Source organism: Felis catus, chromosome D1, assembly GCF_018350175.1.
Source record: "Felis catus isolate Fca126 chromosome D1, F.catus_Fca126_mat1.0, whole genome shotgun sequence".
NCBI lineage: Eukaryota > Metazoa > Chordata > Mammalia > Carnivora > Felidae > Felis > Felis catus.
Window position 1 is genome coordinate 114,771,750 of NC_058377.1, and position 23,289 is coordinate 114,795,038.

General features: G+C 65.9%; 1 protein-coding gene across 6 annotated transcripts; it reads right to left on the minus strand.

Moving 5' to 3' along the window:
- Positions 1-1,485: 1,485 nt before the first annotated feature.
- Positions 1,486-23,281, minus strand: TSPAN4 (tetraspanin 4). 6 transcript variants are annotated; one of them, XM_023240284.2, is made up of 9 exons: positions 23,115-23,272; positions 18,003-18,102; positions 14,260-14,339; positions 4,851-5,042; positions 3,586-3,660; positions 2,568-2,669; positions 2,342-2,473; positions 2,161-2,244; positions 1,486-1,627 (listed from the first exon to the last, which is right to left on the minus strand). In XM_023240284.2, the coding sequence occupies exons 3-9, from the start codon at positions 14,320-14,322 to the stop codon at positions 1,559-1,561; spliced, it is 717 nt and encodes a 238-aa protein (XP_023096052.1). In that variant the 5' UTR covers positions 14,323-14,339; positions 18,003-18,102; positions 23,115-23,272; the 3' UTR covers positions 1,486-1,558. The 6 variants fall into 6 exon arrangements, with proteins under 6 accessions (XP_023096052.1, XP_023096053.1, XP_011285480.1 ...); XM_023240285.2 differs by lacking the exon at positions 23,115-23,272 and adding an exon at positions 22,331-22,509; XM_011287178.4 differs by lacking the exon at positions 23,115-23,272 and adding an exon at positions 21,648-21,782.
- Between the last annotated feature and the right edge of the window lie 8 nt (positions 23,282-23,289).

The window sequence follows — 23,289 nt, forward strand, 5'->3', positions numbered from 1 at the left end:
GCGTGGAGCCAGGCAGGTGACAAGACACTGGGTGTGCGTGGGGGGAGCTCCTCAGTGGGGCTTCGGAAGACGGGACCTGTGAAGGGGGGTGGGAGCCAGGAGAGGGGCCCTGAGGTCAGACCCCCGGGGTGCCCACAGTGAGAAAAGTGAATCTGGAGACCAAGTACAGGCAGCAGGTGGGGTTTGGCCGGAGGGTGGGGACCCTGGGGAGCATGGCTGCCAAGGCAGTTTGCGGGCCCCGGGGGAAGTGGGGTGCGGGCTGGAGCCTGAGGGCTCACGTGGGCTGCGAGCGAGGGACAAGCCTCCTCTGTCGGTCCAGCGAGGAGCTTGCACGCGGGTCTGTCCGTAGGAGCCACCTGGCGGTGGGACAGGTGTGTCTGGTCACATACTTGGACGGGGGGCGGGGGCAAGCTCGGGGAACAGCTCGAGGGCTCCTGGGAACACGGGGTCAGATGGGGACCGCCCTGCTGGACGTGGACTGTTTCTGTTGGCACTCCGGGAGTTTGCTGCCGGTGGGTTAACCGTGTGCCCAGAGATGACGGGCTCGTGTTGGTTCTGGTGGTAGGTTCACCGGTGGTTTCTGTGGAGTGAGGACAGGTTGGGAGATGGGGGGAGGGAGGACTCGGCAGTCTGGGTTGTGTCTGTGGCCGTGGTCAGCGTTTGGCTGCGCGTCAGCAGTGTGTCCACCACACAAGAACAGTGACACTCGGGGGCGTCCCTGGGAGGAGCAGGCAGAGGGCAGCACCCTGGAGCCAGCAGGAGTGGGGGCTGGAAACAGATTCAGGGGCTCCTCCAGGAGACCAGCTGCCCCTCTGACTGGGCCCAGGGATCCTTGCCCGGCTCCTGATGGCCCCCATACAGATAACAGTTAAGGGGCAAAGTTCACAGCATCAGACCCCCGGGGGGCAGGCAAGGCCCTGGGGCTAGATGGAGGGGCCTCCCCGTGGCAGGGGATAGGACTGGATAGGACTGGAAGAGCCGAGAGTGGGTCAGGGAGGCACAGGGCCGTTCCGAGGCGCCACTGTGCCACTTTGTGCATCTGATCTCGTGGAGTTTGGTGGCTGCACCCGCGCACGTCCGGGAACTGCACTCCGGAAACTTGGTGGGGGGCCACGGCCGTGCAGGGTCTGTCTGGGCACAGCACCCCCTCCAGGGGTCACGGCGGCAACAGACACGGGGGCGGCTGCTGTCCACGCGCTTTATTAAGACATCCCAGAGCCCGCCCTGGCTCCGCTGTGGAATGTGGTTGGCGGGGCTGTCCGCCAAGAGCACCAGGACCAGCGGGCGGCCCTTCACCCCCCCCCCCCCCCCCCCCCGCGAATGGCCCCAGCCCTGGGGGAAAACACTGCTCTGCAGGACACACGGATCCGAGAAGCGCCAGAAGCCCCTCCCACCCCCAGCCCCGCGCCTGCTGCCCTGCTGCAGCGCGGTGCTCACGGGGCTAGCTGAGGGTCCCCTTCCCTGTGCCTAGGATGGTGCTGAGTCCTGCAGCAGGGAGAGGCAGGTGGGCTACATCCTTCGGCAGCGAGGTGGGGGGCGGGGGTGGCAGGAGCGGAGCCTACGCACAGTAGGTATCAGCCTTCACCACCTGGCAGTACATGGTCATGGCGAAGGTCAGACCCAGGATCTGCGGGACATGAAGGGGGGCTGGGCAGGACTCCAGGAAGCCAGAAGCACGGACCTATCCCCCAGCTTCCCGGATGGCCTGCACCCCACTTCTCTGGGGGTGCCCCCCAGCCCTGGCAGTCAGGCCCGTCCCGGCCACATTCGCGAGCCATCGCAGGGCCCGCCCACCACAGGCAGACGGGGCTTCCTGGGGCTCGGCCCCGGGACCTGCCTCTCCCTCAGCTTGGCTCCCGTGGGTTCCGCTGGTGGCTTTTTCACGTCCATTTCACTCAGGACTTCCCCGGGGGCCAGGAAGACCACCCTCACTCTGCACTGGGCAGTCCCATGACTCCCACCCACCACAGCCACCGGGCAGGCCTAGGACCACAGAACAAGGCCGGCCTGCCTGTGCCTGAGATGTCAAAGGTCACCTCCCCAGGGACTGGTCCCTGAGCATCCCCCATCAGCCGTGTGGGCTCAGGGAGCCTGAACCCGGGTGCTGACGAGCTGGGGTGCTAGGTTGGAGGCCAGGGTGGGTCTGGGCACCCAGCGTACCTGTACCAGTGCCGTGCACAGCCCGAAGATACCCACAGCCAGGAGGTTCTCCTGGAGCCACATCTTCACGGTCTCGTAACACGGCTGGAGGAAGAGAGGGTGTCACAGGGGCTTCGAGATCAGCCCTCCACCCCCAGGTCCCGGGGCCAGGACTGGAGGGAGGGGCGATGCAGGCACTCACCGCCTTCCACCAGGTGCCAGGTGCGTGGAGTCCACAGCTGTCACTGAACTCCAGGCAGCAGGAGTCGGGCACACGGGTGGCATTATAGACCTCGAACCAGTCGGTGTAGTTGGAGACCCCACAGCAGCGGAACTGCAGAGGGGCAGGCGCTAGGAGGGCTGGGGAGGCAGGTGGTCCCTGTCCCCCTCACCTGACCTGGCCCACCCCACCCACTCCCCAGACTCACATCGGTCTGGATGATGCTCCAGGCATTAGTGAGGCCCACGTTTCCTGGGGTGCCATACAGGTGCAGACCCTTCTTAAGGTCTCGCTGGGCGTACCTGTCAATCTGCAGGTGCAGCGGGGTCAGCAGGGCCACCCCCACGGCCAGCCCCGCCTCCCTCATCCAGACCCTGCAGGTGCCCTGTGCCCCCCCCCCCCTCCTTGGAGTCCTCTCCTGCCAGAAGCCCCGTCCCTGTGCCGGAGACTTTGCCCCTGCCCCCTGGGGTGAACTCTGGTCTGGGCCAGAGTGAGATAGGCCAGCATGAACCGGTGTCCGCTCAAGGATACCGACAGACAAGTGCAGAAACCCGAGAGCCGTCTGTACACACGGGTTGTTTGCACACGTGGCTCCGACTGTCGGCTGAGAGGCCCAGAGTGACAAGGAGCACGCCAGCCCCAGAATGTGGCTCCCAGGACCATCCTCCAGGGAAGGAGCTGTGGCTCCCGGAGAAACGGCTGGTCCCGGGCCCGGGGCAGGAGATGCCAGGAAGGAACGAAGTGCCCACCAGCAAGTGCACTGAGGGGAGACCGCCAGAGGGACACAGGAGCCAGAGGCGAGCTCCCAAGGGGCAGAGGTGCCCACATGAGAGCAAAGTAAGGCCTAGAGTATAACCTGGAGTGTGAAACACGCAAAAGAGCCCTCAGTAACGTAAATAAATGATCAAGTAAATGGAGGCAGGAGATTTTCCCACCCAACAAGCACAGCGCTGAGGACAGTAGGAGCTCATCACAGCTCCCCTGCCACCCACTCCCGGAGCCTCCAGGGAGTCCTGGAGTCCCCTCCAGGCCTGGCCTCTGGCAGCTGTGCTTAAAGCTGAGTCCCCAGTGGGTGGGATGCCCGGGACCGCTGCCTGTCCATACAGAGCGTCCGCGCCGGGCACGGGGCTTGTGACTGCCATTGTCAGCCCCGCCTGTACCCGTCACCCACGGTGCCATGGCCCTTGCTGGGTGGTGAGGACAGAGGGAGGGAGGAGGTGGCCGACCTTGTCAGTGTAGGCGAAGAAGAGGATGGTGATGGTGGCCTCCAGCAGGAACACCAGCAGCAGCAGCACAAAGAACTGCGGGGGAGACAGGCCCCAGCGACTTGGCCCCCTCGGCCCCTGGCTGCGCCCCGGCCCCTGGAGCCTTCCGAGGTGGGGCTGCGAACCTCAGATGCCCCAGTGCTGGGGGGAGCCCCAGCCGGGTGTCGGCTCCCGGAGACCAGCACGTCCCCTGATGCTGCCACACCCGCCTCAGAACCCTCCCCTCCGGCTGGGGAGGGGGGGGGGGGCCTCTGGTCTTGCTCGGGAGCACAACCTCACACCTGCAAGCAGGCACCTGTGCCACGTGCCTGTGTCCCTGTGGTGGGCGGGTGGCTGGGGCGATGCCTAGGGGGGCCCTGGGGAGGGGGTGTCCGAATGCAATGGCCCTGAGCCCAGGGTCACGCTTCTCAAGAAGCGGCCCCACCTGACTGCACAAAGCTTGCCCACTGGGTGGCAGTCCCCCACTGAAGCACCCCCTGAGGCACAGCCCTGACCTTGGCCACAGAGGCCCCAGGCCAGCCGAGCAGCAGAGGCATCCTTTGTCCGCCGTGCCTTTCCTGCAGACAGGGACGGGGCCAGGAGGTGGGACCATGCGGAGCAGGCCCTGTCCTCTCCTGGGGTCCCCGATCTGGCCTCCCCTCGGTGTGGGCTCAGGACTCCGGGCCCACCCTGCCCCCAGAAGGCCTCAGGCCCTGAACTCCCAAGTCACCCTGTGGGGAAGGCTGAGGTCAGGGCCCCACACACACCACGGCTTCCTGCCCCAGGGCAGCTGGGGACGCAGCCACACCCCCACCTGCCGCTCCAAGGGACCAGAGGGGCCCCAAGCCTTGATGGGAGCATCTGGACACACTGAACACCCGGGGGAGCTGCGCCCTCTGAGGCCCCACCCTGGGCGAGGGCTCCTCAGACAAGATCGATGAGCGTGTGATTTAGGACTTGGAGCTGCCCGAGGCCTCGGCCAGACATATTAATAGGTGAGGAGCCTGGCCGGGGGATCCTTCTCCGCCTCCGTTATCTGTGATTAATGTTCCCGACGACGGAGGGGAGACGCAGCCTGCCTGTAAATGGGCCTCCGAGGCGGAGGTGGGGACCGCGAGCCTCTCAGCTGAGGGTGCGGGGGCAGGGAGTCCCAGGAAGGGTGTTCTCAGAGGCAACAGGCCCGGTACAGGCTGCACCCGCGTGCGTCTATCTTGTCAAGGGGCTGCCACGGTGTCAGGGGCACTCACGGTGAGCAGCAGGCACTTGTTCTCCTTGATGGCCCCGATGCAGCCCACGAAGCCGATGGCCATGACGAAGGTGCCGGTCACGATGAGCAGGTTGGCAGCCGACAGGGACGGGAAGGAGGAGGACAGGGTAGCAAAGTTCCCCTGCGTGGCAGCCAGCCAGATGCCAACCCCGAGGATGCCGCAGCCCCCCAGCTGGCACCGCCGGAACAGGGGAGAGGGCGGTGAGGCCGACGTCTGTGTGCCCCACACCACCCAGAGTGACACCCGAGGGGCCCTGCACACCCTCGCCCACCCTGCTGACCTCCCAGGACCAGCCACCCCTCCCGGTGTCATCCCAGCACCCAGCCGTTCCCCCCTCAACACACGCCCAACCCACGGCATCAGTGATACGGACCCCAAGGTCCCCCACCTGTGGCGCTGGGGATACTCTGTCCCAATGACCCTGGTGAGGCAGCCTGGGCAGGGGGCCCCAGGGCTCCCCCGAACACCACCCCTCCAGGAGGCACCCCCCTCTGCCCCCACAGCCTCTCTGGACCTGGATAGTCAGGGAGACCATCCCTGCAGACCCTGCCGGACCCCACGCTCCCCTGGTCCTAAAACCACCTCCCCACGGGCCCCTCTGGTGTCCCCAGCTGTCCCTTCTAAGTGTGAGCGCCAAAGCACCCCTCGGGCCCCCACGTGGAGGCCAGCACCAGAGTGCAGCAGGGAGCCCGATCCCGACCCTGGCCGCCCCTCTCAACCACTGGAGCTTTTACTGAATGTCATCATTGCTCTTATTACAAAAACAAAACCACAGGAAGGAGGAGCAGAAGGCAGAGTGAAGAGTCGGGAGAGGGCCCTCGGCCTCGCGTGGTGACAGGAGAGCAAGGTGGGCCAGGGCTGGCTAGGGGGCCCCGGGCTCCGGCCCCCACCCCTCAGACGCTGGGGCTAGGGCCCTGGGTGGTCTCAGAACGGGACGGGAGAATGTGTTCCAGGGTGCGGGCTGGAGGTGGTTAGCCCCACTAACACTGACCAGCACCTAGACCCCAAAACCTGGGCTTCAGTGAGACCGCTTGGGGACCCAAGGCTTTCCCAGGCTCTGGGAAAGGCCAGCCTCCTCACCATCTGGCCGGGCCCACACGGCCTCAGCCCCCAGCACACTCCTGGGCATGACGTCCCTCTAAAATCACCCTAAATGCCCAGGACAGGCTGGGTCGCAGACCCCAGGGTATACGGCATCCACCCAGGGCTACCACAAGCCCTGCACACCCCGCACGAGCTTCCTGAGCCCAGATGGCCAGATTCCACCCCATTTCCCAGACAAGTAAACTGAGGCTGGGAAATGAGCCACCTGCCCCGTCGGTCAGAGGCAGAGCCAAGGGGAGCCGGGACTACCCGCACACAGCGCCTCCCCGAGCCTCGCCGGGACCCCGTGACACAGCAGACCCCACGGGCTCTGAGGCCCCTGCCCGAGAGGCCTAACCCCAAGTGCGCTGGCTCGCCCCTTCCCCCACCAGCAGGTCAGCCTGCCCCAGGGTCTCCACGACTCCCTGGGGACTGCGCACACCATGCAGTAAGCCAAGCTGGCGGGAGACTGTGATTATGGGGGGGATCCCTCTGGGCCTCACCTCGGGCCGAGTGGGGCAGGACAGCCCCCCAGCTGAAATGGCCACCACCATCAGGGTGGGGAACCAGTCAGCACAGGGTGAACACGCGGGGTTCTGCACCACCCCCTCCCCGCCCCTCTTGGCACCTTCGACAGAAGCGAGAACTCCTGTCTAGAAATTGTAAACGACACCTGCTCTGAATGCTGCTGGCTCGGGACAGCATCCAGGAAGCTGGGGCTCCTGCTTCTGGTCTGAGGTCATCCTGCTTGTTTGAGCCCCTCCCAGAGTAAGGGTGGGGGTCTGCAGCTCAGGCAAGGTGCGCTGGGGGCGGGGGGGGGGGCTGTGCTGCCGGGTACCTACCAGGTTCGGGGGACCCTGGTGCAGGGGCTGACCTGCCCACCATGGACGGTGACCTCTGCCTATGGCCAGGGTTTGCACCTGGGAGGCCACCTCTGTGCCGTAACCAAACCCGGGGCCATGACCAGGTGCCAGAGGCCAGGGGGTCAGGGGAGGCTCAGAGGTGGGAGGGCAGCCGGGGGACCCGCCCAGAGGAGGGGCTCCCTAGGCCTGGATGTGTGCCCCATGTGAGGACCCAGCTGCCTGGGGGGGGGGGGGGGGGGCACAGCTCCAGAGCAGGACAGGGTCCACTGGCTCTATGGGGACACATGTGTGCCCACACCTGCAGGATGGGTGTGACTTCCATGCGGGATGCAGACAGGTCCCCAGCCATGGTGCTGGCCTCAGGCGGGGCCGCAGAGGGGACACCCAGCGCCTCTGGGCACCCCACGCCCACCTGCGACGGGCACCACTCGGCGCCATGGGGCACAGAAGCAGCCGGACAGGCCCTGGCCCGCCTCCCGCCCCACCTACAGGTGAGAAGCGGAGCCAAGCCCCTCCCCCATGCCTGTTGGGACAGCCAACACCTCGTCGCCACGGCCTCTGGGATCCCCAAAGCCCCAGGGAAGGGTTGAAGCTGGGGCCACGGAGTAAGGTGACTGGGGAGGGGCCCGGGTCAGGGAGGGCGTGAGGGCGGGCCACCTCACCCTGGAGGGGGACACAGTGACGGCTGCCATCTCCAGGCCTCACACCAGCTTGTCCCCCACTTTGGGGGAGTCACATCTCTGAGCTGAGCCCCCAGGACGGTGGGCAGTCCCGTGCGGCAGGTCCCCGGGCAGAGGACAGAACCGTTCCCTGTGCTTCACAGCCCGACTGTCTGCCTTCAAGGACATCGGCGGACGGCTCCGTCAGCAGGAAAATGAGCCCATCTGAGCGCCCTCGCCCCATGGGGACACGTGGAAGGGCGTGGGGAGGACATCGCGGGCAGGCGCCTCTGAGGGAGGGGCGGTCCGGGTCCCCGGAGTCCCCACCCCCAACCCTGCTGGAAACAGATTTCCTTAATCAACACCACAAAACGTCCCCAGCTGTCCACCCTGAGATGGCAGGGGAGATCCACACGGTGACACACACAGCCCACACTGTCACCATGTCACCCCACATTGTCACAGACACCCTCGCCGTCACTGTCACACACACAGACACCCTCACCGTCACTGTCACACATCACCGTCACAGTCACCCCTCACCGTCACTGTCACACACACAGATACCCTCACCATCACCGCCACACAGGCTCATCTCACAGACGTGCTGCCCTACGACCTGTCAACCCCATAAGCTCCAAGGCCCTCCGTGTTCATGCAGACCAGTCACCAAAAACTCAGACGCACACACTAACAGAACGCATACACGTAGTTAATAAAATTATCTGTAATTTTGAAAATGTTTCTGCATACGCAGCTTTTAAAACATTTTGGCAGGAAAATTACAGCCTCCGAGTGCAGGAAGAAACAAGCCCCTGTTAGACTCAGACGCAGAACATCAAACACGGGGTAAGTGGGGCTGCGGTCGCCGGGAGGCCAGGACCCCACCGCGACCCTGCAGATGTCCAGCCGCGCTCACTGCCCGGGGCACTGGCTGGACCCTCCTCCCCAGCCCAGCTGGGTCCCGGGAGCAGAGCCCACGAGGCCTGAAGCAGGAGCCCAGCCCCACGGTCAGCCGTGGCCTCCCCGACTGCCTCCCATGCACCCCGAGCACATGCCTTGCCTCGTGTCCTCACCTGTCACCGGCCCCAGCCCGGTCCCTGGCTTACGCTCCCCGTCCTGTGGTCCCCTCCCTCGTCCTGTGGTCCCCTCCCTCGTCTGCATTTTTCAGGTTGGCCCAGGGCTGGGGCACAGGGACCGCATGGTCAGCGATGCCGCCCCCTCCAGGCCCATGAAGGGGCAGGTGTCAGGAGGCCCTCTGCCACTGCCCCTCCGGCCAGCAGATGGCAGGACAGCTGGCCACGTCCTCGGAACACAGCGGAGGGCTGGGCGCCCACAGGGGCCACGCTGTGCCTGGAAGCCCCTCGCCTGGCAGCCGGCATGGCCTTGGGGGGGCCTGGGCACGGCGAGGTGTTCTACCACTCCGGGCCAAGAGCCGCCAGGAGGGGACCCCGTCTGCACGAAGTTCAGGAATGGCAACCTTTGTCTGCCGTGCCGGAGACCAGGTCTGCAGCTGCCCAAGGCCGGGGGTCAGGGACACTGGGTGACGTGGCCTGGGGTACCTTCCGGGCTCACAGACGCGCTCCCTACCTTGGCTGGAGATTGTTATCTGGGTGAAAACTCAGCAGGCCGCTCGCTTAAAATCTACACAATTGCCTGCAGTTAATTTTCTTAACCGCCGGCAAGCTCCCGGTGCCATCACCAGCCTCGTTGGCTCACCCCCAGCCGTGGCAGCCCCCCGCCCCAGCCCATCAGGGGACAGCCCCACCGCCCGGGGACCCCCTGAAGCCACTGTCCAAAGAGGAGGGGTTGGACCGGGGAGCAGAACAGCCCTGGCCGGAGGCTTCGGCGAGGTCCAAGGTGAGGAGTTGCTCACTGGACCTCAAAAGGGTCTCCAGGGGCCAGGTAAGAACCACAGCAGCCGGGGGCGGGGGGGGGGGGGGCGCCCGGTGGCCTCGGTCGGTGGAGCGTGGGACTCTTGACCTCGGGGTTGTGACTTCGAGCCCCACGTGGGGTGTAGAGATTACTTAAAAATAAATTTAGGGGGCGCCTGGACGGCTCCGCCGGTTAAGCGTCCTGACTCTCGATTTCGGCTCAGGTCACGATCTCACTGTTGAGTTCAAGCCCCAGGTCGGGCTCTGTGCTGGCAGTGTGGATCCTGCTTGGGATTCTCTCTCTCTCTCCCTCTCTCTCTCTCAAAATAGATAAATTGTTTAAAAAGAATCTTTAGAAAACAAATTAAGGGGCGCCTGGGTGGCCCAGGCAGTTAGGCGTCCGACTCTTGGTTTTGGCTCAGGTCACAACCTCGGGGTTTCACGGGTTCAGGCCCTGAGTCCGGCTCTGTGCTGACAGCACGGAGCCTGCTGAGGATTCTTTCTCTCTGCCCCTCCCCTGCTCACGCTGTCTCTGTTTCTCTCTCAAAAATAATTAAATAAAATTTTAAAAATATATTAATAAAGTTCAATTAAAAAAAAAAGAACCACAGCAACACTGCTTGCGGGGCGGGGAGGGGAGGGAGAGGCCCTTGCCAGGTACCTGGGGCAGCGGGGACGGGGCTGGGGGGGTGGGAGGCGCCCCACCGCAGGTAGAAAGACGGGACCAGAGCTGCAGATGGCCGGTGCAACAGGGACACAGCCCCCCTGGCTGCTGCATGGGCCCCCTGACCTCCAAGACCCGCCCCAGCCCTTAATGGCTGAGGCCACATCTCTGCCCCAGACAGAGCCCACTCCACCCCTGCCCTGCACGTAGAAGGTTCTGTCCCTGGCCCTCCCTCCCAGCAGCTGGACTCCAGGGACACTCACAGAGCCCGTCCGGGTCACTTGGGTGGACGGGCCCAACAAGCACCCAGCACAGAGCTGCAGCTGCCTGGACCCCCCGGCGGGGCAGGCAGGACCCTCCCAGGTCCCCCAAAGCTATCAGGGGAGCCGCCAGCTCCCCAACAGGCACACGGGGCCTCCAGCGTCAGGGCCTCTGTTCAGAAACGGATTGCTGCCGCTTAGAGCGCGTGCCTACTGTCCCCACCGTGGGAGCGAGGGCTTGGTCTAGGGGGCTGGGCCCAGAGAACTGGCACCTGCCGGGCCCCAGGGTCCCGGTCTGTCCCATCAGCCAGCATCTGGCCTGAAGGATGAGAGCGTCCTGACCCTTGACTTGACCAGGGCAGTCAAGCACCCCCACCCCCAGCACCTGCTCCCATCCCAGAATCTACCTGCCCTCCCTCCGCCCATCACAAGACTGCCCACCTACCCCTACTTGCAGCCCGCAGGCAGCAGGACACCCCTGCCCAGCCCTGTCGCAGAAAGAAACAGAAGCCAGGATACGAGGATGCCCCCAGCACCACCAGGAGGCCGGAGCCAAGAGGAGGCACAGGGTCTGAGGACTGTGACCTCAAGCAGGTCCCCGCGGCATGCCTGTTCCCCAGCTGTAGGGAGGACTGGGGGAAGGTCACGGCCCCCAGCTCTGCAGAGCCCTTGCCACCATGGGTCCCCTCCTCCAGCAGTCTCAGGGGCCTTGCCCAAAGGCCAGTGACAGCAGACCGCGCCACCCACTTGGACGTCACCCGCGGCTCATCAGAGAGGAAAACTCAGGGGCCCACACGTGGTGCCGGTGGACAAAGTGCATCCTGGGCAGCAGGAGACGGCAGGCAGGGCTCCGACCCCCACCCCAGCCACGCAGAGGGCCCCTGAGCACAAGTGCAGGGAGAGGAGAGCAGGGAGCAGCTCAGAAGTAGGGGAGGTGTGGAGAGCAGGGGCCCTCAGCTTGGCTGATCCAAACTGGGGAGGAGTTAGGCCACAAGGCTGAGGCCCGGGCACGGGCCCTGGCTGTGGGGGGACACAGAAGCAACCTTACCTTGCTGAGCTCAGCCCTACCTCCCCCCAGGTCCACCCCCAGGACCACCTGGGCCACAGGGACTGCCCCCTGGGGGTAGCCCTGAGCACTCTGACCCAGGCAGGGAAGAGCCAAGAACCGCTTTCCTCTCTCCCACCCCCTGCGGCCTCCACCTCTACCTCTGTCATGGTGGAGGCCTGAACTCCCCAGGGGCCGCGTAGGGGCTGCACACCCCACCTGCTCCCTGGCCCCATTTTAGGGACTCTGCACATCTCAGAAGAGCTCCCTGTGCCCTAGGAAGGCCTCATCTGCCGCGGGGAGGCAGGATGGGAGCCGCCACCCCCTGCACCTCTGTTCCTCCCCTGCGAGTGTCACCTGTGCCTTCCCAGCCCCCCCGTCCCAGGGCACCCCAGCTCCAGGCACTGGTGACAATTAAGCAGGCCTGTTTCCTTCCCTGAGACAAGCCAATGACCCAGGCAGGCTACACAGGACCAGGAAAGACAAGCGGTGACTCTTTCCTGCCCTGGAAGGACCCAAGGCTGGAGGCCTCAGTCCTGCCCGCCCAGACCCGAAGGAGCACCCTCAAACCCGGCACATGAGCAAGAGTCTTAAGTAAAAAAGGGTCTTAAGTCTTAAGTAAAACGCTTAGGTCAAGCGTCTCCCGAGCCAGCCCCTTCCCCATCCTCAGAGCACTGGCGGGGCTCTGCAGGGTGAGGTCAGGACTGGCACAGGTGAGCATCTTGAGGTCCTGCCCCGGGGATGCCCCTCCCACTACCTGGGCCCTGATCTTACAGTGAGCTCCAGTGGGTGCCGGTGTGGTCCGTCCCCTGGTCTCCCAGTGACCGTGGGAAATGGGCCGAGGGGCCAGCACCCCCCAGGTAGCCAAGGGGCTGGGGTCCCGGGAAAGCGGTGCTGTAGCCTCTGGCCACCTGCACTTACGTGGCACCTTCACAGGGACCCAGACTCCTGACTTCTCACCACACCTCACCTTGGGTGCTTCCTGTGCACTGTGGGCAGGCCCGGATGCCCTTCCTGACCCACTGGTCTCAGACCCTGTCTGGGCACCACGCTGGCACAGGGAGGGGCACATGCCAGCAGCAGGGGCCCAGTTTGCCGGGCAGGGAGGTATAATTGTATAATAAAAGGGAATTGGATTTTCCAGCCCAGGAGGGGGTCCCAAAGGGGTTTCTGATTTACTCGTTTCCAGGTTGAGGACGTCATCCATGGCAGGGACTGGCGAAGCATGTCTGTCCTGCAGCCAGTACGGTCCCTCCTTTAGGGTTCACAGGGCAGACACAGCTCTGCCTGGGGACCCGTTAGGGTGGGCAGCTCTCAGACCACCGAGAATGGCAGACCAGGGACAAAGCCAAGTCTTGCCCACCTCCCGGGACCAGACTATCTCTGTCCCCCATCCCACCCCCCACCGCCGCTCCCTCCAGTCAGTCCACCAACTACACGGTCACCACGGTCGGATCTGGTCACCTGCGGTATCTCCCATCAGGTTGCCCTGGACGTGCCCACCCTGCCAGCCACTCCACACGGGCGCCCGCTGCAGCTGGTCAACATCCCGCACCAAGATGTTCGCCCCTCCACACGCCTGGGGCCGAGCTCCCACCGCCAACACCCCCTTCCTGGCTGCTGGCCTCAGGGGTACTTCACCCCAGACCTGGGCCTCATCCCTCCCAGGATCCCCTTGTAGAGAGAGAGCGAGCCCTCGGGGCGGCCACCTCGAAGCGGGCATCTGGGCCCGGAGCCTTGGGTCTCACCCCGAATGCAGCCCGGGCTGGCTGCCCCTGCCTCCCAGCGACCCCTGATGCCCCCCTTCCACAAGCTGGGAAGAGAAAACTACAGCCCAGGATGGAAGGGAGGTGAAGAAAGACGGACCCGGGATTCAAATGCATGCAAATGAGCGTGTGCAGGACAGCCGCCTCGCCTCGTGGGGTCCAGGCTGCAGCTAACGCCACACCCCCTTCCTCCTAGCTGTGGGAAGGAGGGCTGGCTCAAGAATTCACCATGGAGCAGAGAGTGACCTTGGCATCCTCCCTCCACCAAGCCTCGGGTAGCCCAGCCAGGGGACCCCAGCCTGGTCGGGTGGGACACCTGTCACAGCCAGAACCCACCATGCTCCCAACCATTATGGGGCTGGGGCCGGGTGGCAATTTTGTCAACTCCGTCATCGTGCCTACTCTCCTCTGGAGGAGGAAGGGGCCACCCTGTGGCACCATCGCCTCTGACCCTGGGCCCACACATCCCGTCTGAGCAAACCCAACCCATTCAGCAAAAGTTCTGGGCACCAGCCCACACACATGCACACCGCGTAGGAGGAAGAGCCAGCAGGGAGGCCAGACACCTCCCCAGCACTCACGGTGGGTGGCCCAGCATCCTGTTCAGTGTCAGCCCCAGCCAGGGAACTCACCCATGCGCACACACCCCCTCTCCCTTCCCACAGCACCTGCAGAGACTTGGGGGGGACCACCGGGCCCCCAACAGCCCCTCGGCGACCACAGTCCTTAGGCCTGGTGGGTTACTCCACTGGGAGGGCGAGGGGGGTCGAAGAAAGGACGCCGGCTGGCGGCGCGGAGGGAGAGAAGGGGAGGGGAGGGAGGGGGAGCGCCGGAGCTCCAGCGCACTGCCGGCCACGACCAGCACGCGAACCCCGGCGCAGGCGGGCGCAGGTGCGGGACACGTCCGGCCCCAGAAAGAGGGGGAGAGGACGCGGGCAGAGCCTCGGCCACAGCCCCGCGGTACCGGAAGCGCGCCCCAAGGGCCGGTCCACCGGGCCCCCCGCTGGAGCAGCGACCCCGGGCACGCCACCGCCACCGCCACCACCCCGCCCCGCCCGTCTGCGTCCTGGAGCCTCGCCCCCCATCCCTGCCGGAGCAGCGACTCTGGACCGTGCTGAGAGTCGGGCCGGGCCGGCGCCGCAGCCCCGGGCGCCCCGGGCCCGCCGCCACTCACCCAGAAGAGCAGGTTGAAGGCGAACATGAGGAACTTGACGCCCTGGAGGCAGCCGCGCGCCATGCTGCAACGCTTCAGCTCTAGGAGGAAGACGAAGGAGAGGTCCAGGTAGAAGAACACGTACTTGCTGCCCTTGGGCGACGCGCAGCGCGCCGGGGCCGCCCTGGGGCCGGGGTTGGCGTGCAGGCCGAAGAAGGGGCCGCCGTCCCCGCCGTGCCCGCACAGGCTGCTGTAGCGCCGGAAGGGGCCGCCGCGCGCGAAGCCCGGCTCCTTGCCCTCCGGCGACGGGCTGCGCCGGTAGGTGGACTCGTCCGTGCTCGAGCGGCGCATGGCGCCAGGGCCGCCGCCGGGCTCAGCGCCCCGCGCCCCCCGCCCCGGCCCCCCGCCCCGGCAGCCGGGCGCGCAGCTCCTCTCCGCCCCGGCGGCGGCCCCGGACACCTGCCCGGTCCGCGCGCCGCAGCCCCGGCCCCCGCCCCGCGCCCCGCGCCCCGCCAATCCCCGCCGGCCCCGCCCCCCCGAGGACCCCTCCCCTCCCCGCCGGCCCGCCTCGCCCGCGCCCCCCTCCCCCCCTCGCCGCCCCGCCCCGCGGACCCCTCCCCTCGCTCCCCTCCGCCCCCCTCCAGGCCGCCCCGCCCCGCCAATCCTACTGCTCCGCGGGCGCCCGCCAATCGCATTCCCGGGGCGACGACCCCGCCCCGCCCCCGGCCCCGGCCGCTCCGCCCGCGCCGGCGCCCCTGGCTCTCCGGGTCCCCGGGCTCGGGAGGAAGATGCTCTCGTAGGGCAGGGGCAGCCTTGGAGGGGGCCGAAGGCCACGGCCCAGGCAGCGCTCAGCCCCGGGAACGAGGCCCCCAGCCTTCCGCCGCGACCGCTCTGCTCCTCCCCTCCCCCCCCCCCCACGCCGGGCCTGGAGACCCCCCCCGACCGCGCTCGAGATACCACAGCGCTATGCAAATGAAGGGATGGCCCAGTTGCTTTCTGGTGGTGACCTGGGGCGGCTTCGACTTTGATTCCTTTGATTCCCACAGCGAGAGAGCGCCTTACAATGTAGCCTCGAGCACGCCCTGGGGTGCGCTTTCTCCAAGCAGCATCCCTCACCTCCAGCCCGGGCTGGTGACGGCCGCGCGGGGACCCCAAGACCCGGGCGGCTCACAGCCTGGATGGGGAGAGGCGTCTGTGGGCACCGGAATCAGCCTGGGGTACCTAACCTGGGCGGGGGGGGGGGGGGGGAGGGAGGGAATCTTGCTGGGGCAGGAGGCAGGACTGCAGCTTAAAGGACGAGCCCCTCAGAGGGGCTGGGACGAGGGAGGGCAAGTGGGGAGGGTGCCCAGGAGGGCAGGTTACTCGGCCAGACCCGTGGGGAGGCTTTCAGACTTACAGAGAGGGGCGGGAACACACAGAGGGTGTGGGTGATCACCGGGCACCTGAAAACAGGCGCGGATCCCCACTCCCGCGGCCCTTTGCTCCTTCAACTCAGCCAGGGTGTGCTGGCAGGGCTGCTGAGGGCAGACCCCCTGCCCTGGCCCTTGGCTTTCCTGCCGTAGGTCACACGCAGCCACATAGAGCCCCTCACTGCTTTGATGCCCTGGCGCCACTGTCTTGGCATTACTGGTCATTTTTGAAGGGGCCTCACAGCTCATCGTGCACCAGCCTGGCCTGGAAGTCAGACCCTGCACCTCCCGGACACATCCACACTCGCACGCAGACGTGGGCCCGAGCCAAGCTCACAGATTCCCTGGGTGACTTACATACACACGCTGGAACGTGCACTAGTGCCCCTTGCACTGCTGGTGTGCACACTAGCCTGTCACTCTGGATGTGCCACGTGCTCGTGTACAGACACGCGTACCAGGAACTGTCTACAGGTGCATACACACGCCCCCAATGGCAGATGGGGACAGTTGTCCCCCCCAGCTGCACCCCCACAGCTCACCCCACTGGTGGGGGCAGCATGGTCTCTGGGGCCCCCTGGTGTTTGGGGGGGGACGCATCAGCATGTAAGCCCGATGCCTCCTCCCTATCTGACCCTGGGCCTGCACCCCAGAGGCCAAAGGAGAGCTGAGCCCCCTCCTCTCAAGGCTCTGGGCCTGGGGGATGTGGGTCCTACACCTTGGGCTCAGGACTGCAGTCAAGGCCTACCAGGTCGCCATGGGAGTCCACTGGCAGTGTCCCCCCAACGGGACGGTCCCAGACTCTGAAGTCCAAAGAGGGAAGGGCTGGCTCAAGGTCCCTGAGAGTCAAGTAGCAGAGGGGAGAGAGAGGAGGGGGTGGGAGAGACAGGGGAAGGAGGAGGAGTCAGGAGAGAAGGGAAGGGGAAAGTAGGAGCAAGGGTGCAGGGGAGGGGGGTGGGGAGTGACACTGACAAGGTGACAAATTAGAGACTGAGTGGTGCGGGAGACAGCGGGTCTGGGGGGCTGTGCAGCAGCCAGAGCAGGACTGTCTGGAGGGCTGCAGGCTGAGTGCCCTCTGGCAGCCCTGCTGGGCCCTGAGGCCCCCAAGCATGAACCCTCTGCTGCCCCCTGACGACTCTTCCGAGAACCGCAGCTCTGCCCCCAGAGCAGAGCTGGCGCTGGCAGGGAGTGGGGACAGGACAGTCCCAGAGTCTCTGCCTGTCTCACGCTGCTGGCCCACCCAGGGTTTCCCATGGCCCCTCTACCCTTTTCTTTTCCCAGAGTTCTTTGGCACGTCTGGGCCCCACGAAAGGGACACAGCAGTGACGTGCCAGGGTCCCAGTGGAGAAGCAGGTGGTGGAGGGCCCCAGGCCCTACAGAAACCAGGGAACAAGTGGCAGCCGATGAGCCTGGAGACCCCCGTGCCCCCTTGGCCCACGTCAGCCAGCTCCACAGCCCAGGCCGAGGGTGGGCACTCAGGGAGGCCCACGTGTGAGACTGGGTGTTCAGAGTGCACTTGTGGGTGCAGGTGGGCCAAGGGAGGACCCGGGCGTGACTCCACCTCACGCCACATGCCCCACACAGATACCACCTCCCCCCACCCATGCATCACCCATGCACGCCACGGCCAGACAACTCAGGGAAGCAAGTCAGACCTCCAGGGGCCGAAATAAATCTGCTGCCAGCTTGTCAGCTTTGTCCCCAAGGAGGCTGGGGCCGGAGATGTGTGGGGACAGGGCCTGAGGGCCGGAGCCTTCCTTCAGCCTGGCTCCCTGGGCCAGGCTTCCAAGGATGCGGAAGTGGCCTTGGCCATAGCTGGGGGGGGGGGGGACTCCCCATGGAGCCCTGGGCTCCCCTCTCTACCACCTCCCCATCACGCTGGAGCAGGGCAGGGCAGGGGGCAGATGGGGGACAGCCTGGGTTCCCCCACTGGGCCCCAGCACCCAGCTCTATCTCACTATCTCACTCAGCTGTCACAGTCCCAACGTCCCCCACAACATCCCATCTACAAAACCCTACACCCACTCCCCTCCAAGTGACGAGAGTCCGTCTGAAACGACATTGGAAAACTCAGCCAAGGGTCTTGGGGCCAGTTGGAATGAGGACACGCATGCATCAGGGCTGAAGCCAGGTAGGGGGGACCCTGTCCCCGAAGTCCAGCCTCTCCCCAATAGGAGTCCCCTTCCTCCAGCAGGTGGGGCCCCAATGAGACACATTCAGGAGACGGCATCTGGCTGGCTCAGACTCTAAGGACCCGGAGAGCATCCTGCTGGCCAGGCCCCCGGGCCAGGAGTGGGTGAAACCACGAGGCAGCCCAGGGCCGCACCCCTACTGCTCGGCCGGGCTGTGACATACCTGAGCTTGCCACAGAGAAGAAGCCGGGTGGTGCTTGATTCTCCTGAAAGCGAGCCGGCAGGTCGGCCAGCGGTCAATACAGCCAAGGCGGGCGGGAGCCCTGTGGAAAGAAAGGTGGGCACGATGGAGGCCACACCGCGCCCTCCGTGGGGGCTCCCCGAGACTGGACAGGCTCCTGGGGGGTTAAGAGCAACCCTCCACTCAGGACCAGGTCCCTGCAGGGGCAGGCGAGAGCAGCTAGGGGGCGGGGGCGCACTGCCAGACTCAGGGGACCAGCCGGGGGTGGGTGTCAAATAGGGCTTTGCTCCCGACCTTGGGTCGCTCGTCCTGAGACGCAGGCTTGCACACACACACAGCACGTGCGGGGGCCACGCACACGGAGAACACACGTGTTCAGAAGCAGGAACTCAAGCACAACACGGGCCACGTCGTGCTGTCCCACCCCCTTGAGGTCAGCCTTCGGGGTCCGCTTCCCCCGAGACGCTCTGCACCCCGCCCGTTTCTTCCCTGAGCCACCAGCCTCACTCTCTCCCCACAGAGCCAGCTGGGGGTGACTCACCAGGCCCGCTCATCTGCCATCGGCACTCACGGGAGGGTCCTGTCCTCCCCCACCAGCCAGGGTTTTGAGAAGGAGACTCCAAGGTCACATGGGGTGGGGAGGGGTGGTTCTGAGGGCATCCCAGCCAGGCCCCCCAATTCTCCCCCCTCAGACCAGGTGCTCCTTGCAGCCTGGGGGTGGGGCAGGTGGTCCTCTCGGCAGCCCAAGGGGGGACGGCACCATGGCGGCCACCCACTCCCTCACGCCCATCCTCCGTGGGCCACCCACTGCCCGCCAGTCCACCAGACCTGTGCCCGGGGCCGACGAGCAGACCAATTCCCAGCCCCTCAGCAGTCCCCGTGCCCAGGAATGAAGCGTCTACAGAGGGGTTTCAGGCCCGGTGAAGCAGCAAGGGCGATGGGGGGGGGGGGGCACACCTCATCCACTTTCCTTGATGAGCCCCCCCCACCCAGGGGCTGTGGGGCCCAAAGCCCACAGCAACATTCTAGAAGCTAAAACCCATGTATCATACCCTACCATGCCCCCACCCCAAGACCTGGGAACCGGGAGGGGCAGGGGGGCGCGTACAGAAGGGCCTCCTGGGCAGGGCCTAAAGGGCAGATCCACCAGCGCCCCCCCAACCCTCCTGGGGCCCCTACGTGAGGAAGTCCCACGGCCAACACAAAGCTGAGGCTGGATGAGACCACTGCGCAGCCACACTTCCAGCCCTCGCCCCCAAGGCAGCCCGGGACCCTCCATGAATGACCTCTAGCCCTTCTGGCCCCCACAGTGTCCTCCATGAGTCCAGAGCCCCCCGCTCCCACCTAGGGCAGCCTAGACAGAACCCTGTGGTTGGGGCAGGGCACAGGGGTTGAACAGGACCAGGACCGGAGCTGTCTCCGTCTCTCTGCAGGCCCAGCCTCCTCCTCCAGGAAGCCTCCCTCCCCATTCCCTGCTCTGGGCTTCCTTTGCATGCAGGGTCTGCACGCCCACATCCCCCAGAGCGGAACCCGCAGCAGGGACAGGGCGGAGGGAGAGCCCCAAGACAAACACACCGGTGATCCTGGGCTGGGTCTTCTCGACTCTGCAGGCAAGTGAGGGACCCCAAGGGAACCTAAGCCATGAGAAGGCCGTGGGCACCTACCTGGCCAGACCAAAGTCGCACTCAAAGAGGAACGAGCCCGAAAGCCGAAACAGAGATGGGGGGTGGGGGGTGGGGGGTGGGGAGGACCAGTAGCGTGGCCCACCCTGAGCCCCAGAAGCTGAGAGGCAGCAGGGGCCTGGCCGGGCAGCAGAGACCCAGCAGAGGCAGATCGGCGGGGAGAGCAGAGCCGAGGCCTGCCCGGGGCCCCCCGGCCGAGCAGGCTCGGAGGCAGCTTGGAGGAGCCCGGAGGCCAACACAAACAGTCCTGTGCTGGCAGCCTTCCAGCTGCTGACCCAGCCCGGCAGGCCCGACGCCCACCCGGGCCCCCACCCTGCACACCCTCCCCACACGGAGCCCAGGCAAGGCCACCCCCCCAACCCCCCAACCGCAGCCGCCTCCGGGGCTCGGAGACACCCGCTCCGGGGGAGGGGTCCCTGTGAAGAGGCCACCAAGGGGCCTCCAGGCTCTCCTGGGCCCAGCAAGGCCAACCCCAACCTCAGGTCTTCCCCCCACACCTCTGCTCCTCTCCCCCTCCCCCTGACCCTCAGGTCTGCTGGAGGTGGTGGTGGAGGGGACACAATTAGGACCCAGGGCGGGGGGCACCTTTCCACCTCCCACAGGCGCTGGGGGCCTCCTGCCTCTGGTAACCAAGTGTGTGCCCACCCCTGCTCCCAGCCACCAAGACCCAGACGGAGCAGGACCCTCGGGGAGCCCCAGTCGGGCCCAGGCAGCCCAGCTGGCAGACAGGCTCATCCAGAGGGGGCGGTCGTCAGCTTAAGGCCAATCCAGCCTCAAGCACACCTGCAAATGGCACCACTCACGACCCCTGCGACCCCAGGGCCAAGGGCTAGTGTGGGTACAGCAGGCAAGCGACCAGCCTGGCCCTGGGGAGGCATCGGAGCATGTATGTTCACGGACCCCACCCCGCCCTGCGCACCCCTGTATGAGCACACATCCACCCAAACAAGAGGGGCCAGGGGCCAGGCCTGCAAGGTCAGGATTTTGACCCTCCAGCTGGGCAGCTTCTGGTTCCACCCACTTTACAGATGGAGAAACTGATTTCAGGACCAGCTGACTCCCAGGCCAAGCTGGCCCTGCGGCTGGCCTGTTGACAGGGCAATGCTCCGGGCCAGAGCCTCTCAGCAGCAAAAACTTCAGCCGCTGATCTCTCCTTGTCCCCTGCGTGCCCTGCAGTGACCCTCTTCTAGCAGGAAATGTGGCTCACGGGTTCCCAACCACATGTGAGCACAGCCCTCCCTTCCTCCCTCCCTATGCCTCCCACCACTGGGGATAGGATGCCCCATTCTCAAGAAATTGGTCCTCTCTCTGGCCGGAGGCCTGGGCCACATCTGTGCTGACACTGCACACCGAGAGGAGAAGCGAGGTCCCCCCACCTCCCACCAGCGCCCTAGGCCCCCATGGCTCCCTCCTGCCCTCTCTGAAGAGAGCCTGGCCCATGGCACACACACACAGAGGAACGTGGTCACCCACGACAGAGGCAGGGGACAGGGGGCAGGGCTGACCTCTGAGGCTCCCCAGTGTCCCCTGGTCAGGGCTGAGCCAAGGCAGAGTAGAGACAGACGACAGGATCAAACGCCCGAAGGGGCCTCTGTGAACACCTATGTTGAGGGCACACAGGCTAAGGTGGGGCAGCCATGATGCTCCCCGTGGCCTCTCCTCTCCTCGGAAGTCAGAGAGCTGGAGGGAGGAGCCCGGGAAGAGGAGGCCACCACCGCCCCCAAAACTACACACAGCTCTCAGAATTCCAGGAATGTCAACTTGGCTCCAGCCAGGATCAGGGCGGGAGGCTCATTCCCCTCACTCTTTCAGAGTAAACAACTGATCCGGGTAGGAGCATGGGTGGGGCAGGCCCTGGGCTCCTCCTCCAGGAAGCCTTCCACCCCCACCAGCTCCCCAAGGTCCACCCAGTTGAAGCCTGGATCCCCTCCCCTGTGTCCCTCACCTCCACAGTTGCCAGCAGCCTCTGCAGCTGAGCCTGGGTCTGCCCCCAGGCCACTGTGACTCAAGGTCCCCAATCCTGCCCCTCTGTCCAGGGACAGGATGTGCGTCCAGTAGCGGGGGGGGGGGGCAGCTGGGAAGGGAAGTGGCCTCACTCGTGGCTCCGCACGTGGCCGCGTGCGGGATGACAAATGCACTGGGCAGAATATCCAGGACCCAGGCAAAGGTGGGGGCACAGACGCCAGGCAGGCAGCAGCTCTGGCCAGCCCCACCCAGGCCTCAGGGGACCCTGCGTCTCCCTGCCCCTCAGCTAAGACCAGAATCCATCATCCACCCGTGAGAGGACAGTTAACTGATGCCCAGGACTCAGCACAGGCCCTACTCACCCCTACCGGAGATCCAGAGGCCCCAGGCCAGGGACCCTGACAAGCCCCTCCCCATACACACACATACCTACGTCACAGGTGCCATTCTGTAACACATCCATCCCCCACAGCCCAAAAGTTTACCTCCTCCAGGGAGCCTTCCCTGCCTCTCACCGTACACTGCTCTTCCCCATCTCCCACACCAAGATCAAGGAGCTCACGTCACCCACCCCATTTCCAGAGACACAGCTAGACCTTCCTCTAAATCCTCTGTGGCTCCTGCCCCTTCACCCCTAGCTCCACCTCTGGCCCTAGCACAAACCTGTGGCCTTGAGCTGTCGCGCAGGTATAGCCTCCAGGCCTCCGTCCAAGGGTTCCCTTTGCCAGGATCAGTCCACTCCCTTACACACACTCAGGCTCACCCCCGTGAAATCTTCGAGTTCAGCTCAAAAGGCACCTCTTCCACGACGCCCTCCCAGACCACCCACCCTTCTCCAGCCTCCCCCCTCTCCCGAGTCCTCAGAGGCCCGACGTCCCCAGATCAGAGGCTACCCAGCACTGCCTGGCCCAAGTTGGGTGCAGACCCATTCCGCACCCCACCCCCAGACCCTTCTTCGGGAGGAAGGGAGGGGGGACGCGTCCCGAAGCGGATCGCTGCATCGCTGGGGGGAGAGGCGCTGCCGCTGAGCCCGCCGCGCCCTCCCGCCGTCGGGGCTACAGGCTACTGCCGGGCCGGGACCGACACGGTGCGGGCGAGCGGGCCAGGCCACGGCTGAGGATGGGACCGCCAAACTCTGCCACAGAGACCCCCGGGCGCGCGCGGGCAGCGGCTCCAGGCGGGGAGGGGCGGCGGGAAAGCCCGTACGTGTCCGCCCGCCGCGGCAGGTCCCCGCCGGCCACCGGCCGGCTCCTTTCTGCCCCCCGTGTCCCACCCCACCCCACCCCCGCCGCGCGGGTCGCCGCGCCCCCGGCCCCGCCACTTGTTGCTGCGGCTAGGCTCGGGGCTCCAACTCCGCGCGGGTTCAGCTCAACTCGGCTCCCGGACCCGGCTGGGGGGCTACGGGGGGCGGGACCCTGGCCTCATCCCCCGCGCGCGGACTCCGTACCTGCGCGCGGTCCGCCCGCCGCGCAGCTGTCAGTCATGCGGACACGAGGAAGGCGAACGGCCGCCGTCGGGGCCTTTCGGGCCCTCTAGGGACGCCGTAGGTCGGGATGTACCAAAGAGAAGGCCGGGGGGGGTCCGCCTGCTCCTGCCGCGGCCGCGCGGGCCCCGGAACCCCC